Genomic DNA, 15,373 nt, shown 5'->3' on the forward strand with positions numbered 1-15,373 from the left:
ACAAACAATTTGGAACACTACTCAGACTTGGTAAACTGGTTCCACGAGAGTGACTTCTTCAGGCTGGGTCACCCTTTCTATGTAGTGTTTCAGTCGCTGGCCATTTACTTTGAATTCTCTCCCATCAGTTGGGTCTATGACCTCAACAGCACCGTTGGGAAAGACGGTTTTTACAACATATGGGCCAGTCCACCTTGATCTCAGCTTGCCAGGGTGGATATGCAGACGAGAGTCATAAAGATGCACTCGTTGGTTTGGCTCAAATTCTTTTCTTAGGATCTGCTTGTCATGAACCGCTTTCATTTTAGCCTTGTAGATCCTAGAGTTGTCATAAGCATCGTTCCTTAACTCTTCAATTTCTGACAATTGAAGCTTACGATTGAGTCCTGCCGCCTTGAGATCAAAATTTAGGCTTTTAACTGCCCAATAGGCTTTGTGTTCCAGCTCAACAGGAAGGTGGCAGGCTTTACCATAGACTAGCCTATAAGGAGACATACCAAGTTGAGTTTTGTAAGCAGTGCGGTATGCCCAGAGAGCATCGAGAAGTCGTGAGGACCAATCTTTGCGGTCAGGATTAACCGTCTTTTCTAAAATTTGCTTAATTTCTCGGTTGGCTAACTCAGCTTGGCCATTTGTCTGTGGGTGATAAGGCAATGCAACCTTATGAATTACACCATATTTTTGCATTAAGGTCTCAAAAGAATAGTTGCAAAAATGGGTGCCTTGATCACTTATGATAGCGCGTGGTGTGCCAAACCTAGATAACACATTTTCTTTTAAAAATTTCACAACAGTTGTGTTATCATTATTTCGACAAGGCACAGCTTCCACCCATTTCGAGACATAGTCTATGGCGAGGAGAATGTAAAGGTAGCCAGAAGAAGGTGGAAATGGTCCCATAAAGTCTATTCCCCAACAATCGAATATTTCTATTACAAGAATTGGGTTTAATGGCATCATATGTCGTCGGGACAGGGCACCTAATTTCTGACACCTTTCACATGATCGACAGAAATTGTTAGTGTCTTTGAACAAAGTAGGCCAATAAAGACCACACTGTAAGATTTTTGCAGCAGTCTTTTTCATTGAAAAATGACCACCACAAGCTTCATTATGACAAAAGTTCAAAACACTAAAAATTTCATCATCTGGAATGCAACGTCTCATAATTTGGTCGGGGCAATACTTGAAAAGATATGGGTCATCCCAATAGAAGTTACGAACCTCGACCAAAAATTTACGTTTATCTTGTGCACTCCATGCAGTTGGAAGTTCGCCAGTCACTAAGTAATTGACGATATGAGCGTACCATGGCAACTTAGTGACTGCGAAGAGATGTTCATCAGGGAAGTCATCTCGAATGGCTGGGCCATCAGCGGAATCAGAAAATTCAAGACGAGATAAGTGGTCCGCTACCACGTTTTCAACTCCTTTCTTGTCTTTTATGGTCAGATCAAATTCCTGTAACAGAAGGATCCACCTAATTAAACGCGCCTTAGCATCCTTTTTGGAAAGGAGGTATTTTAAGGCGGAATGGTCCGTGAAGACTGTGATAGGTGAACCAATCAGGTAGGAACGAAACTTGTCAAGTGCGAATACTACAGCAAGTAACTCTTTCTCAGTGGTAGAATAGTTCATTTGAGCACTGTTAAGAGTTCTACTTGCGTAATAGACAACGAAGGGCTTCCCTTCCCTTCTTTGACCTAAGACAGCCCCTATAGCATAATTGCTAGCATCACACATGATTTCGAACGGTAAGTTCCAATCTGGTGGCTGAATGATAGGGGCGGAAGTGAGTTTTGCAACGAGTGTTCGGAAAGATTCCTCACACTCAGGTGTCCAACTGAACACAACATCTTTTGCTAGGAGGTTTGACAAAGGGCGAGCAATTGTCGAAAAGTTTTGTATGAACCTCCTATAGAATCCTGCATGCCCAAGAAAAGACCGAATGTCTTTAACAGTCTTGGGGGTGGGCAACTTTGATATGAGTTCAATCTTTGATTGATCAACCTCAATTCCTCGTTCTGACACGACATGCCCCAATACTATGCCTGATGGCACCATGAAATGACACTTTTCCCAGTTGAGTACTAAGCCTTTCTCTTTGCAACGTTTAAGCACAGACTCCAAATTGAGAAGGCTTGATTCAAAGGAATCTCCAAATACTGTCAAATCATCCATGAATACTTCCATACATTTCTCGATCATATCACTAAATATGCTCATCATGCATCGCTGGAAAGTGGCTGGAGCATTGCACAGGCCAAATGGCATACGCCGGAAGGCAAAAGTACCAAAAGGACAAGTGAATGTGGTCTTATCCTGATCTTCTAAGGCAATCTCGATTTGGTAATACCCTGAATAACCATCGAGAAAGCTATAGAAAGGATGACCTGCCACACGTTCCAATATTTGATCGATGAATGGAAGTGGAAAATGGTCTTTGCGGGTGGCTGCATTTAATTTTCTATAATCAATGCACATGCGCCACCCAGTTGTGACCTTGGTAGGAACAAGTTCCCCTTTTTCATTTGGTACCACTGTTACCCCAGATTTCTTGGGCACAACCTGAGTTGGGCTGACCCATTTACTATCAGCAACAGGATAGATTATGCCAGAATCCAGAAGTTTCAAGACTTCAGTCTTTACTACTTCCTTCATCGTTGGGTTCAATCTTCTTTGCGGGTCACGACGTGGTATAGCCCCGTCTTCCAATTGAATGTGATGGGAGCAAATTAATGGACTAATACCTTTGATGTCAGCTATCGTCCATCCTAATGCATCTCTTTGTTCTTGCAACACATTGATGAGTTGGAGCTCTTGTGTGGCAGTGATCTTGGAGGATATTATGACAGGAAAAGTGTTGTCAGCTCCCAGGAAAACATGCTTAAGACCGTCAGGAAGTTGGGCCAACTTTGGTTGAGGAGCTTGTTCAATAGATGGTTTTGGTGTTTCTCGATCTTGAGGGAGTTCCTCAAAGATTGGATTCCAAAACATGGTTCTTTTAGCCTGTGAGTGTTTAACGATTTCAGGGTTGATTGTCGACTCATCAGGCTCAGAACTTTCTGAAATTTGGAAGAGGTGATTAAAATGATTAGACGTGTATTTTGATTCGACCTCTTCCGAAATAAGTGTATCGATGAGATAGGATTGGAAACACTCATCGTTGTCAGGTGGTTGTTTGCCGATGTGGAAAACATTCACTTCTAGAGTCATGTTCCCGAAAGAGATTTTCATGAGACCATTCCTACAGTTAATGAGTGCATTTGCTGTTGCGAGGAAAGGTCTACCGAGAATGATGGGAATTTTGGACTCTATACTTACTTCAGATTGAGTGTCCAAGATGAGAAAGTCAACAGGGTAATAGAATTTTTCAATTTGAATCAGAACGTCTTCTACTATTCCCCGAGGTTTCTTAACTGATCGATCAGCCAGTTGTAGCACCACAGATGTGGGCTTGAGTTCTCCTAGACCTAATTGCAAGTATATTGAATATGGCATGAGATTTACACTTGCTCCTAAGTCTAGAAGGGCTTGACCAAATTCCTGTTCCCCTATTTGACATGAGATGGTGGGACAACCAGGATCTTTGTACTTAGGCGGTGTTTTGCAGTCAATTACCGCGCTAGCTTGTTCTGCCAAGAATGCAGTTTTCTTGACATGATGCTTTCTTTTAACGGTGCATAAATCCTTGATAACCTTGGCATAAGCCGGCACTTGTTTGATCACATGCAACAATGGCAAGTTGATCTTCACTTGTGTTAAAAGGTCTAGGATTTCACCATGATTTTCCAGTACCTTTCCAGTGGATTTCAAAGCTTGAGGAAAGGGTGCCTTTACTGGAATGTTTATTGGCACATCATTATCTGGAGCGGGCATTGACGTACTCGTTGTCTTTGTTAACGGTGAAACCGTACTTTGACCACTTCGAGTAGTTATGGCATTAACCTCTTTGAAATTTGTATCTGCAGAGGAGGAGGTTTGTGCCATGTGTTGCCCTTTTTGATGGATTAGAGGTTGAGCGGGAAGTTTCCCATGCTCTTGAATAGCCAAAGTAGTGTTTAGCTTTGTCATTTGGACTTTCATGTCTTTCATTTCCTCTACCATTTGTGTGAAACAAGCTTTGAGCTCTTGAGTTGAGGCTATTTGAGTTTGTGCAAGCATTTGCAAAGTACTCTCAAGAGAATTACTTGACTGCATGATATTTTGAGGAGCGTTGTATGATTTTGGTGGTTGTTGCTGCTCAGGCCTCCATTGGCTCCCAGATGCTTGGTTCGAATCCTTCCAGCTGAAATTTGGATGGTTGCGCCAACCAGGATTGTAAGTGTTTGAGAAAGGGTTATAAGGTTTCTTGTAATCCCCTAAGGCATTGCATTGTTCCTCTTTTCCTCCTCTTAACTCACTAAGAGTTGGGCACTCTTGCGGTTGATGTTCCGTTCCTCCACAGATGAAGCATGGATCTCGTGTCTCTACTTTTGCAGCCATGTGGATTCCTCTACCTTCTTGAGATTTGAAAGCCTCGAATTGTTGTCTCAATGATTCAATTTGGCTTTTGACGTTATCCTCTTCCTTCAATTGGTAGATTCCAGTTGATCGTGGCTTGTCCATAGGACTTGGTCCATTCCATGTGTAGGATTTTTCAGCAAGATCGTCGAGGTACTCGAAAGCTTCATCGGGATCTTTTTGAAGGAATTCGCCATTGCACATCATTTGTACGAATTGTCTTTGTCCGGTTGTGAGACCGTCATAGAAATAGCTGATCAGACGCCAGCTTTCGTATCCATGATGTGGGCATTGATTTATCAAATCTCTAAACCTCTCCCAAACCTGATGGAAAGTTTCATGGTCTTTCTGGATGAAGGTAGAGATTTGTCTCTTAAGGCTGCTAGTCTTATGGGGCGGGAAATATTTGGAAAAGAATGCTTTTGTCATTTCGTCCCATGTTCCGATAGATCTAGGCCTTAAGGAATACAACCAGCTTTTTGCTTTGTCTTTGAGTGAGAAAGGAAAGAATTTCAATCTCACAATGTTGGTGACATCAGCTCGGTTGTTGAATGTAGCCACCACCTCTTCGAATTCCCGAATATGCACGTACGGACTCTCATTTTCCAACCCATGGAAGGTTGGTAGGAGGTTAATCATGCCGGGTTTGAAATCGAAATTTGGCATATTGTTGGGATACATTATGCACGAAGGTGTGGCTGTACGCGTAGGATGTAAATATTCCTGTAGCGTTCTTGGTTGGACTTCATCTTGATGAGCCATCGTGGGTGGTTCAGGAAGTCTCGGTGAATCAGGAGTGTTTGAACGAATGGAAGAAAACGACGAACTAGGAGAGTTTTCTAAAGTTTCTACTTGTTGTCTCACAAATCTCCCTAGTGTGTCTCTGTTTCGTGGCATAAATATTTTTTTTATTTTTTATTTTTTATTTTGTAAGTATTATAAGCGCAAATATGTAATAATGTAATAAGTATACACCAAAATGTTCCCAGGCCAATTGGAAAGGCTGCCAAGGTACCACTTTAGGCCCAAGAGCTTTTCTAGAACTCCCCGAGGTTCTTAGAAAAGATTGGAGGGTAACGCTAACACAGACCTTATTTAAGAACCAATTTTTCTAAGACAGAACAAGTTTGGTTTTTACTAATTTCCACGATTACACAAATGTTCTCAATACTTTGTTTGATTTTTATTTTTGATTTTTATTTTTATTTTTTTATTTTTATTTTTTTTCGGAAAAAACCTAAATCTAAAATAAAAATTCTAAACTTAAAATTAAAAAAAAATGAATAAATAAAATAAATAAATAAAACTACTAAGGAAAAATAAAATAAAAGAGAAATTAAAAATTACACTACTTTTTTTTTTAATTTTTTTTTTATATATATTGAAAGAAAAAAATTAATTTACTAGGCAAACCTTTAATTGTAGAATTACCTCCCCGGCAACGGCGCCAAAAATTGATATCGCCCAATAAATTCCTAAGCGGTCGCAGTAGTAATCGGGCTATGTCGTATCCACAGAGAGGTAAAGTACAAAATTAAAAGAAAGATTAGTAAATTAAAAATAATAAACTTTGTAAAAATGTGAATTTGAAAAAGAATATAAACATTAAATGAATAAAATCGAGGGATTAGAATCAGAAAGAAAGTATGGAAGGCATAAGTTTCATTCATGCAAACATATATATATTTTAATAAAATTGATTCATTATACTCAACTATAATTCTACACCATTAATTATAATTGGAAAATATATATATTAAAGCTCACCTTAAAATATGTTCTTTAATTAAATTATACTAACTTCTAATTTTAAAACCTATCATATTATATACTTTAGAGCGACAAAATACCAATGGCAGAATGCAGTAAAAAGCATATAATATAACAAATATTCTAAATTAAATTAAAAACCTAAATTACATAAGAAGAGCATGACTAGACTTATGTAAAAGATAATAACAAATTTAGAACAAAAATTAGAAAAAAAATAAATTTAATTGTAACAAATATACAGAAATGAAGAACAAAATAAAGAATCAATATATTAAAAATATAATATTAAACATGAACTCCACTCTAGCCTTTCCACAAGAAAATTTAGCCTAAAATAGGCATTGTTTTCACTCAAGAAAATGTAAAAGAAAAATAGGAAAAGTAAGTGTTTTTCTCTCCAATACTCTCTACTATTCCCTTGCACAATCTCATCTCATTTTTCACCATTTGGTACTCTATTTATAGTGTAAATAGGACTCAAAATCGTGTAAAACCGTGTATAAAATAGTGGGAAAGTGGCTTAAAAAGCTGATGAAAATGGGAGACACGGACTGGTCGTGGTCGGGTGCTAGGGAGCATGGGCTGACGAGTGGGACGCGTGGCGGGCTACGGTTCGCTGCTGGGCTGGATGCGTCAGTCACGGTCGGGTCGTGGGAGACAAATCAGGCGCGTCAGGCTGGCGTGTCAGGTGCAGTCGTCAGAACGTGGCAGGTGGGGCAGTGGCGGCTTGGCGGCTGCGGCTTGGCGGCTGGGACAGGTGCGGCTGTCAGAGTCTCGTCAGGCTGATGGGACCCTCGGCGTCAGAATGTGTCAGCGTGGCAGGCGGCGTCAGGCATGTCAGGGAGGCTGGCGGCTGGCTGCTCGGCTTGGAGGCTCGGCTTGGAGGCTCGGCTGGCTCGGCTCGGCGGCTCGGGTGGACGAATGGCAAGCTGCCATGTGGCAGCATGGGAGAGCAGAATTTTGCTTGGGCTTTGGCTGTTTTGGGCTTAATTTTGGGCCATTCCATCTTCAAAAATGCCATTTTCTTCATGATTTCTTCAATTTTAATTATTTATTTCCTCTTTCTTTTTCTTTGTGTCAAAAATCATTTTATTTCCTGAAAATTAAACACAAAATAAATTAAAATTAATATTTTCAAATATAAAATATATGACAATAAATCCATGAAAATATTAATTAAAACTTAATTAATTTTACACTTTAAGATTAATAAAATGATATTTTTGAGCACTAATCAGGCAGGGTATAGGAACCTTCAGCTGAGGGAAATGAATATTCACGATACTTTATGATAAGTGTGACTGAAGTTATGTTTTGGAAGGCTAGAGGAATCAAAAAGGAAAAGGAAAACTAAGAACCTAGAAGGCAAAGTAGAAGAGGATGTGAGTTGAGTTCTTTTAGGCTAGTGAAGAGCTTAAGGGTGTAAAATCAAACTCAGGCCAAGGATTATTCAGAGGTAAGAATTTATCCCCTATTTTGCTAAGTTTCAAGCTTGATTTTAGAAAGTAAGCATGAAAATTGAAAGATAGTTATGGCTGGTTTTGCATGAGGATTCAACTTGATAATCAAGAGGAATTGGTTTAAAGTTGGGATTGGAGGGAGTTCAAGTTGAGTTATTGATTGAGGTAAGAGTTTTAGACATCTTTGAATTTTCGTATCTGATGTGGTTTAAGAATTTGGAAGGATGGTTTAAGTTTTTGGCCTACTAGTTTAAGTTTCTGAAGTTTGAAACCAAAGTGTGGATTTTGGGTGTGATTGTGTGTTTGACCTTGTTGCTGGTGTTTATAGGTTTTAGATGGTTCATTTGAGGTTTCAAATTGGTTTTGGGGTATAGGTATGTGTTTGGGTTGGGTTGGAGGTGTTTTGGCTCGGGAAAAATGCAGGGGAAAACCCAGAAATCTGGGTTCACGAAGGGGCATCGCGGCCTTGTTCTTTGGTGCCGCGGCGCAAGGCTGCATCAGGCAGCAGAGAAGTTTCTGGGCGCCGCGGCCTTCCTTGTTGGGCCCCGCGGCGCTAGGTTAATTCTGGGCAGGGAGATTTTTCATTTTAGGGCACTACAACAATTTGTAGTATATATTACATTAAAAAATAGCATATATTTAGAAGTGCTATCAATGGTGGGTGATTAAAAACACGGAACATTATATTTTGGCGCCATATGAATAAACCTCAGGCGCCAAAATGAAATTTTATTTTTTAGTCTCATCTGCCAAATTCCCTAAATCTAAGTTACCCGAAAAATTTCTCTCAACCTCCATCTCTCACTCTCGTCTCATCTCTCCGCCCTCTCCGCCTCATGAAGTCTCACTCTCATCTCGTCTCTCCGCCTCACGAAGTCTTCTCAACTCATCTCTGCCTCACGAAGACACGCTCCAGAGTGGAGCTCTTTCTCCGCCTCACGAAGTCACGCTCCAGAGTGGAGCTTCTCTGCCTCAAGAAGTCACGACTCACGAAGTCACGCCTTCTAGAGATCTATCTCTGCCTCACGCCCACTATCTCAGTTTCGTTTCTCTCCTCGGCTTACATCTTTTTTAAGGAACGATACCATATGATTCATCCCTCTGCCCTCCAATTTGCAGCCCTTGGATTCCTGCTCTCCGTGGGTGAGGAGTCTGTGTTCACAGGTGCTGTCTTACATTGGGGTCATCTGTCGTGCCATTTTTCTGGGCCATTGGGTTCATGTGAGGTGGCGTGGTAAAGGGTTTCTTTTTCTCAATCATCTCATATGTTTTATTTAAGAAGCTAGGTCAGTTGGGAGTCTTAGAAGTGAGCGATTAGCATATCTGATTGGGTGTTGCTGCGAAGGAGATGAGAGGTTGCTGGTGGCCGATTTTATGCCCCATGAAACTCTCGCTAAGCATCTTTTTCACTATAAGTTACTTTATTTCTTTATATATATATTTATATGTATATGTTTGTACATACTTCCATTTCGTTTCATTTTTATGGGTGATAATTTATTAAATAAAGCTAAAATAACTGAAAGTGAAGTTGGGAAGATGTATTTGGTTATTGTTTGGCTGAAAAATGCATTGTAGGTTTTTGACTTGTTCAAAATGACTAAGACTGAATAAAATTGATGTTTCATTCAAGATCTTTGTTATTAAAAGGTTTTTCATGGGACTTAAAAGTGAAATATTGGTATTTAGTTGCCTTGATTGCCCAAGTACTTGCTTATTTATCATTTTGGAAGCGCTATTGATGGAAAGCAGTGCTTATGAATTGATATTTCTTCTCTCAAATAAACCTCTAATGTTCATTCACGACTCAATTGAATTGAATTGAGCTAAGAATGATTTTGTGAATTTTTTTGGATAGTTTGTTTCTTATGATTGCATTGTTATAGGGATTTCTCAACCAGTGAAATGGGCCATGAGATTGAAGGTGGCTTGGCATCTGACACAACCTCTGGAGTACTGTAGCAGCAAAGGGCGTGCATTGTATCACGATCTCAATGCCTACAGGGTTTTCTTTGATCAGGTAACAATGGTTTCTTTGATATATAGTTTTTATTTTTATTTAACTCTTTTAATTAAAATAATTTACTATTGAGTTGGCTGTGATCAATTATCAGGATGGTAATCCCAGACTATCCTGCTTTGGCCTCATGAAGAATAGCAGGGATGGCAAGAGTTACGGTACAAACTTAGCATTCACTCCTCCGGAGTACCTGAGAACTGGTATTTTTGTTTGCTTGAATAAGTGAAATAATGTGTTCTTTTAATGTGGATTATCATTGAACGGGCATCACTATGTTAGATATTTGCAACTGAAGAGCCATTTCTTCATGACTTTAGTAATGGAAATTCTAAGAAAAATTATGTTGATGGAAAAAGCATTACTGTACTATTTTCCTCATGATATCTTTGGCTGACGAGTATAAAATATTTTTTTTATGAAGCGGAGAGAATTTAGTCTGGTAGTAATATGATATATACATGATACGATTCAATTCTTTGTTGACAGGTAGAGTGACACCAGAAAGTGTGGTTTACATCTTTGGAATGTTGTTGCTGGATCTTCTGAGTGGAAAACATATACCCCTAGTCATGTGAGTTCACACTTTATTCTTACTACTACTAGTAAATATATGCACATCAGTTCATAAGCACATATCTCTGGTTTTAACTGGATAATAAGTTGGATCAACATTGTTGGTTTATATTGTTTGCAGGCACTTGATCTAATTCGTGGCAAGAATTTTCTGATGCTTATGGATTCTGCTCTACAGGGTAATTTTTCAAATGATGATGGAACTGAACTTGTGCGTTTAGCTTCCCACTGTTTGCAGTATGAAGCACGTGAGAGACCAAATGCAAAGTCTTTTGTCACTTCTTTCATGTCTCTTCAGAAAGAAATAGAGGTGTGTACTCTGCTTGATCCTTTCATTTTTATGTTTAGTAAATTTGTTCTTCTATTTTATTAGTTATCTTTTTGCCTGAAATACTATTTTTTGCACACTACCTTTATGTATTTTTTTGTAATGATGAAATGGAGATCATTGGCACTTGTCTAATTGAGGATACAACCAAATTGGATTGTGAGATTTTGGCCATTTGATAATTGAAAATTTGCTTCCATATGCAAGCAAATTATGAAATTATTGAAACCTGCCATTCTCATTTGATAATGACCAAGTGCTTATCTCCAATTACTCAACATGGTATGTACTCAACTCGGTTTTTTCTTTTGTTTCTTAGTAATTGAGTTAATAAAATATATGGCTTCAGTGTATTCTAGTTTCTTGCTTGACCTTTTATTTTCTTGAGTTCTTTTATTCCTTCCAGCTTTTCCTCTATTCTGAAGTTGTTTTTGAACTAAGAGAGATGAGTAGGTATTTAGCAACATTATTTTATAATTTAATTTAAATTAATAACAAGGATGGAAGGAATCCATTGAGCGTTTCTGTGGCTGCCTAGTAATAATTTTACAGAATAGGTCTATATCTATATGACAATTTATATTATTTAGGCTTGTTTCTTTGATACTTTTGATAATTAATATGGTTTTTTAAGAGTTACTATAAGCACTTAACAATTTGTGATTCCGACAATGTTTTGGTAAAAGATGAAAGTATCTTTAGAATGGGTTCATTATTAAGAGTTGATCATTTATGCGTTAATTTCATCTAATGTAAATATTCAACTGATTGCTTTTTGACATAGTGGTTATATAATATTTTGTATTGATTGCTTTTAGCCGGGTCTTAATGAGAAATTAAAATGCATGAAGAAACATGCTTTTAGATCAGTTTACTTAATATTATTGACTTCGATTTAAAAGGAATGATTTCTTTTTTCTTATTATTTTTAAAATAGATTTTGGGAGATGAAAAGAGTGGAAATGGATTATGCAAACAATGATATTCTTGGCGAAGCAGTTGAGAAGAGTCTTAGCAGCATTCTGGCAAGTGGGTTTTATTTAGAGATGCGTGTTAGATTTAAAATTATTCAAAAATCTTATTATTTGCATAGATTGATATGGTAAATAACTTAAATGTATCGAAAACTATATTTTATGCTATAAGAGAATTTGAAAACTAATATTAGTGGGGCTTTAGTATGATTTATGCTTACGTAGTTGTGGCAGAGGAATTGGTTCGTAGTAATTAGTTGGAGGATGCCAATAGGGTTCTCTTGTGGGGTGGTGGTTTATTCTTGTCCCATGTGCCTTTTTTTTAATTTTTTTATGGCATATACGTGTACAAGTAATGTTAGCATTTTCTTTTTTATAAGTTGATGCAATTTCTTGAGATTATTCCTTTTAAGGTTGAAGACTTCAGCTGTAGTTGTCTGAGTTATGATTGATGTTTACAATAGTGATTGTATATAATTGCTGCATATATAACATGTTCAGTTACGTTTTAATTGTAGTCATAAGGTTTCTTGTTCTACTGATTTTCTTTATTGATTAAGATAATATATAATATATTTTCTTAGCTATGCATATACATGAACTGTTGTAATAGGTGATAATAAATAAAGCAATCGACATTTGTTTTGACATGAGTTTTTGCTACTAAACCATCTAAGGGCTTCTCTTTTCTTCACTCCATCCCACTCTTGTTGAATTTGATTGTTGGTCTGTTTAATCAAAGAGGTGTTCTCTGCATTTTCATTTCTACTTGGCTATTATTAGTATTCATTGAAAGGCTTATATGGGAATAAAATTGGTCTTAAGAGTCAAGACAGTCCATGGTGGTAAAGCAACTGTATATGAACCTATCATTTTTAATATCTATTTCCACTAAACCATTGATAATGAACCAATATCACTCTTCTTCAATGGATGTAATAGCTTTTGGGTAATGTGGGTCCTTGTGTGTTTTCTTGACCCTGTTTTTATTTTTGTTACCATGTATTCCTCCACGATAAGTGAGAGCTCTCAATGTTATTGAGAGGAGGTCAATCTTTGACCTCTGTCTCTTTTTTAAAAAAAAAAGATGAGTGGGGTAAATGTATCGAAAACTTTATTTTATGCTATAAGAGAATTTGAAAACTAATATTGGTGGGGCTTTAGTATGATTTATGCTTACTTAGTTGTGGTAGAGGAATTGGTTCGTAGTAATTAGTTGGAGGATGCCAATAGGGTCCTCTTGTGGGGTGCCAAAGGTACGTGGCTTAAGAGCTATTGATGAGGTCTATGACCTTTTAATAGTTGAAGATTGAGAAATGGGTATTGGTTTCTACTGAATAGGTGGAGCCACTGAATTTGTTTTAAGTATTTCTTAAGCAAGTTTTTTAATGACCATAAAGATATTGGTTTACATATACATGTTTCTTTCACTCTTTGATTATTTTATACTGAAAAGCTTTTGTATTGATAAAGTGTGGCTTGTAAAAATCTATTGTTCTTTGTATTTTATCATGAGAACCTTTTTTTATTATTATTATTATTCATGTTATCATAAAGTTTTTAAAAAAATTATTGCATATGAAATGTCTGATAATAGTTGCAATAGAAACTATTAATGTGTTGTTCTCATTTTGGATATGGTTTCTCAATAATCTTGATTTGAATAGGTGATCTACATGGTATAAGTATTTATAAAACTAGAAAATGCACATTGCCTAGCATATATGTTAGAAAGTAAAAACAGAAAGAAAACTTTCTTATTGATGAGCTCATGACACTACAATAATTTTGACTATATGTTACTGTTGACGCGGTTCTTCGCCAACAGGTAATTAAGAGAGGGAGAGAAAGGGATTAGTGCTGAAAGTAGAACCGTCACAGATAGGAAATCTTAGGGGATGAACTAGGTGACTCAAGACACGTTTTTAAGTGGTTCAAAGGTTAAAATCCTTCTACTCCACTAGTCAATATTATTGATCTATTCTGGGTATTTGGTTACAAGGTGTATCTCTCCAGAGACTATTTTTTCCAACCCTTATCCACTCCCAGGGTCTCCATATTTATAGGAGAAGGCACCTGGAAGTTGGTAAGGAGGTCATCCCGTGACCTTCTTATTTGTCATATCAACTCTGTGACATTCATGATTAATTCCTAAACCTGACACATAAGTATGGTCAAATCGATAGATAAGGAGATAATGGGCCGCACGGCCCAACCCAGCCGTGGGTGTCTGAATACGCATGTTCCTGCTGCGCGTCCGAGAAGTCAGGGAGATATCGGACACGTGATGTCAGATATAGGCACGTTTATCTTGCGTTTGTTGACTTTACAAAGGGTCAGAGATCCACGAGAAGCTCGTACCACGAGCTGCTTCCTTGACCCGACCTTCGACCTTCAGGCTCCTTCTCCCAGTCTTGGGCAGCCTGGGAGAGTCCTTGAGGATACCTCGAGCTAAGGGGGTACGACCTCAAAAACAGGATCTGCGATCTGGGGAAATTTACGGACTAACCTTGATTAGTCCGGTCCTCGACCTGCTAATCAGCCCGTGGGAAAACCAGGGCGTACATCTGCCCCCCAAGCTCCTGCTCGTGGTATATGACATCATACATAGAAGACCACAGTAGGGGCTTTTAGACTTCCCCACAACCTTTCACATTCCACTTTTTGTGCAGGCGTCTGATACGTGGAACGTCGTGGGTGGTGACGATACATTTTACGAGAACCGCATTTAATGGCCTAGTCTATGCTCAGCCGTATTTCGAGGGAAGGCCTCGGATCCCCCACTAGGGTCACCCAAGAGCCTTATACACGTGATTCTTCATGCTTTTGGCTACAATACACATATTTTTTTTTTGATAAACTTAGTTCATGTTAACCGTTATTTATATCCCGAGCCCCTTTTAAGAAGAACCACGATCAATAAATTTAAGCTAACTTCTAAGTTTTATGACCCGGTTGAAACCGGGAGTTTATTTTGAAAACCTAGTTCGTGTCAACTTTTATCCATATCTTGAGTTCTTTAAGAAGAACCACGATCAATAAATTTAAGTTAACTTCTAAGTTTTGTGACCCGGTTAAAACCAGGAGCTTATTTTGAAAACTTAGTTCGTGTCAACTTTTATCCATATCTCGAGTTCTTTAAGAAGAACCACGATCAATAAATTTAAGTTAACTTCTAAGTTTTATGACCTGGTTAAAACCAGGATATGACTTAGTCGGCGTGAACCCTTATCCATATCTCGAGCTCTTTAAGAAGATCAATGATCCATAGATAAGGATCAACATCTAAGTCGTTAAGGAGACCTGGTTATATCCAGGTACTATATGCCCCCCAAGTAACTGGGAAAGGGTCTTTCGTGGTTACTTTAAGATTACACTTGCAAATAAAAAGAAACACTTGATTTTTATTAATACATAAAAAGTGGCCTTCCAGGCCTTACAATGGATCATTGATAATATTTCTTCAAGTGGATGGCGTTCCAAGTCCGTGGGACTGTCCCTCCATCAAGTCGAGCTAACTTATAGGTTCTGTTATCCAGATTTCCGGATAGCGTTTAGATTGATGACCTCGGGGAAGCAGAATTATCGATGTCTTTCACGGAGGGTGACCAGAGCTCGCGGATGGACAGAAAGGCTTCGCCTCTCCTGTCTAGTATCCGGATTACTCTTCCAAACAAGCACAACACGGAAACTCGTCAACTCTCCCGGACTCCAGAAGGATACCCCTCGGGGAGGCCCCTTC

At 38.3% G+C, this 15,373-nt stretch overlaps 2 protein-coding genes and 1 non-coding gene across 3 annotated transcripts; 2 read left to right on the forward strand and 1 right to left on the reverse strand.

Moving 5' to 3' along the window:
* Positions 1-114: 114 nt before the first annotated feature.
* On the reverse strand, positions 115-5,703 carry LOC133799832 (uncharacterized; the record flags this gene model as incomplete). Its single annotated transcript, XM_062237821.1, has 1 exon — positions 115-5,703. A coding segment is annotated over exon 1 (5,286 nt), but the record flags the coding sequence as incomplete, so codon positions are not given.
* On the forward strand, positions 4,778-4,884 carry LOC133802700 (small nucleolar RNA R71). Its single transcript, XR_009877445.1, has one exon. It is a non-coding gene; the product is annotated as a small nucleolar RNA R71 (small nucleolar RNA).
* A 3,392-nt stretch (positions 5,704-9,095) lies between the features above and the next one.
* LOC133799833 (serine/threonine-protein kinase BSK5-like) lies at positions 9,096-10,660 on the forward strand (the record flags this gene model as incomplete). The annotated part of the gene is made up of 5 exons (XM_062237822.1): positions 9,096-9,147; positions 9,623-9,756; positions 9,851-9,956; positions 10,243-10,322; positions 10,451-10,660. Coding segments are annotated over exons 1-5 (567 nt in total), but the record flags the coding sequence as incomplete, so codon positions are not given.
* Between the last annotated feature and the right edge of the window lie 4,713 nt (positions 10,661-15,373).

The sequence above is a fragment of the Humulus lupulus genome, chromosome 9 (genome assembly GCF_963169125.1).
Source record: "Humulus lupulus chromosome 9, drHumLupu1.1, whole genome shotgun sequence".
Taxonomy (NCBI): Eukaryota; Viridiplantae; Streptophyta; class Magnoliopsida; order Rosales; family Cannabaceae; genus Humulus; species Humulus lupulus.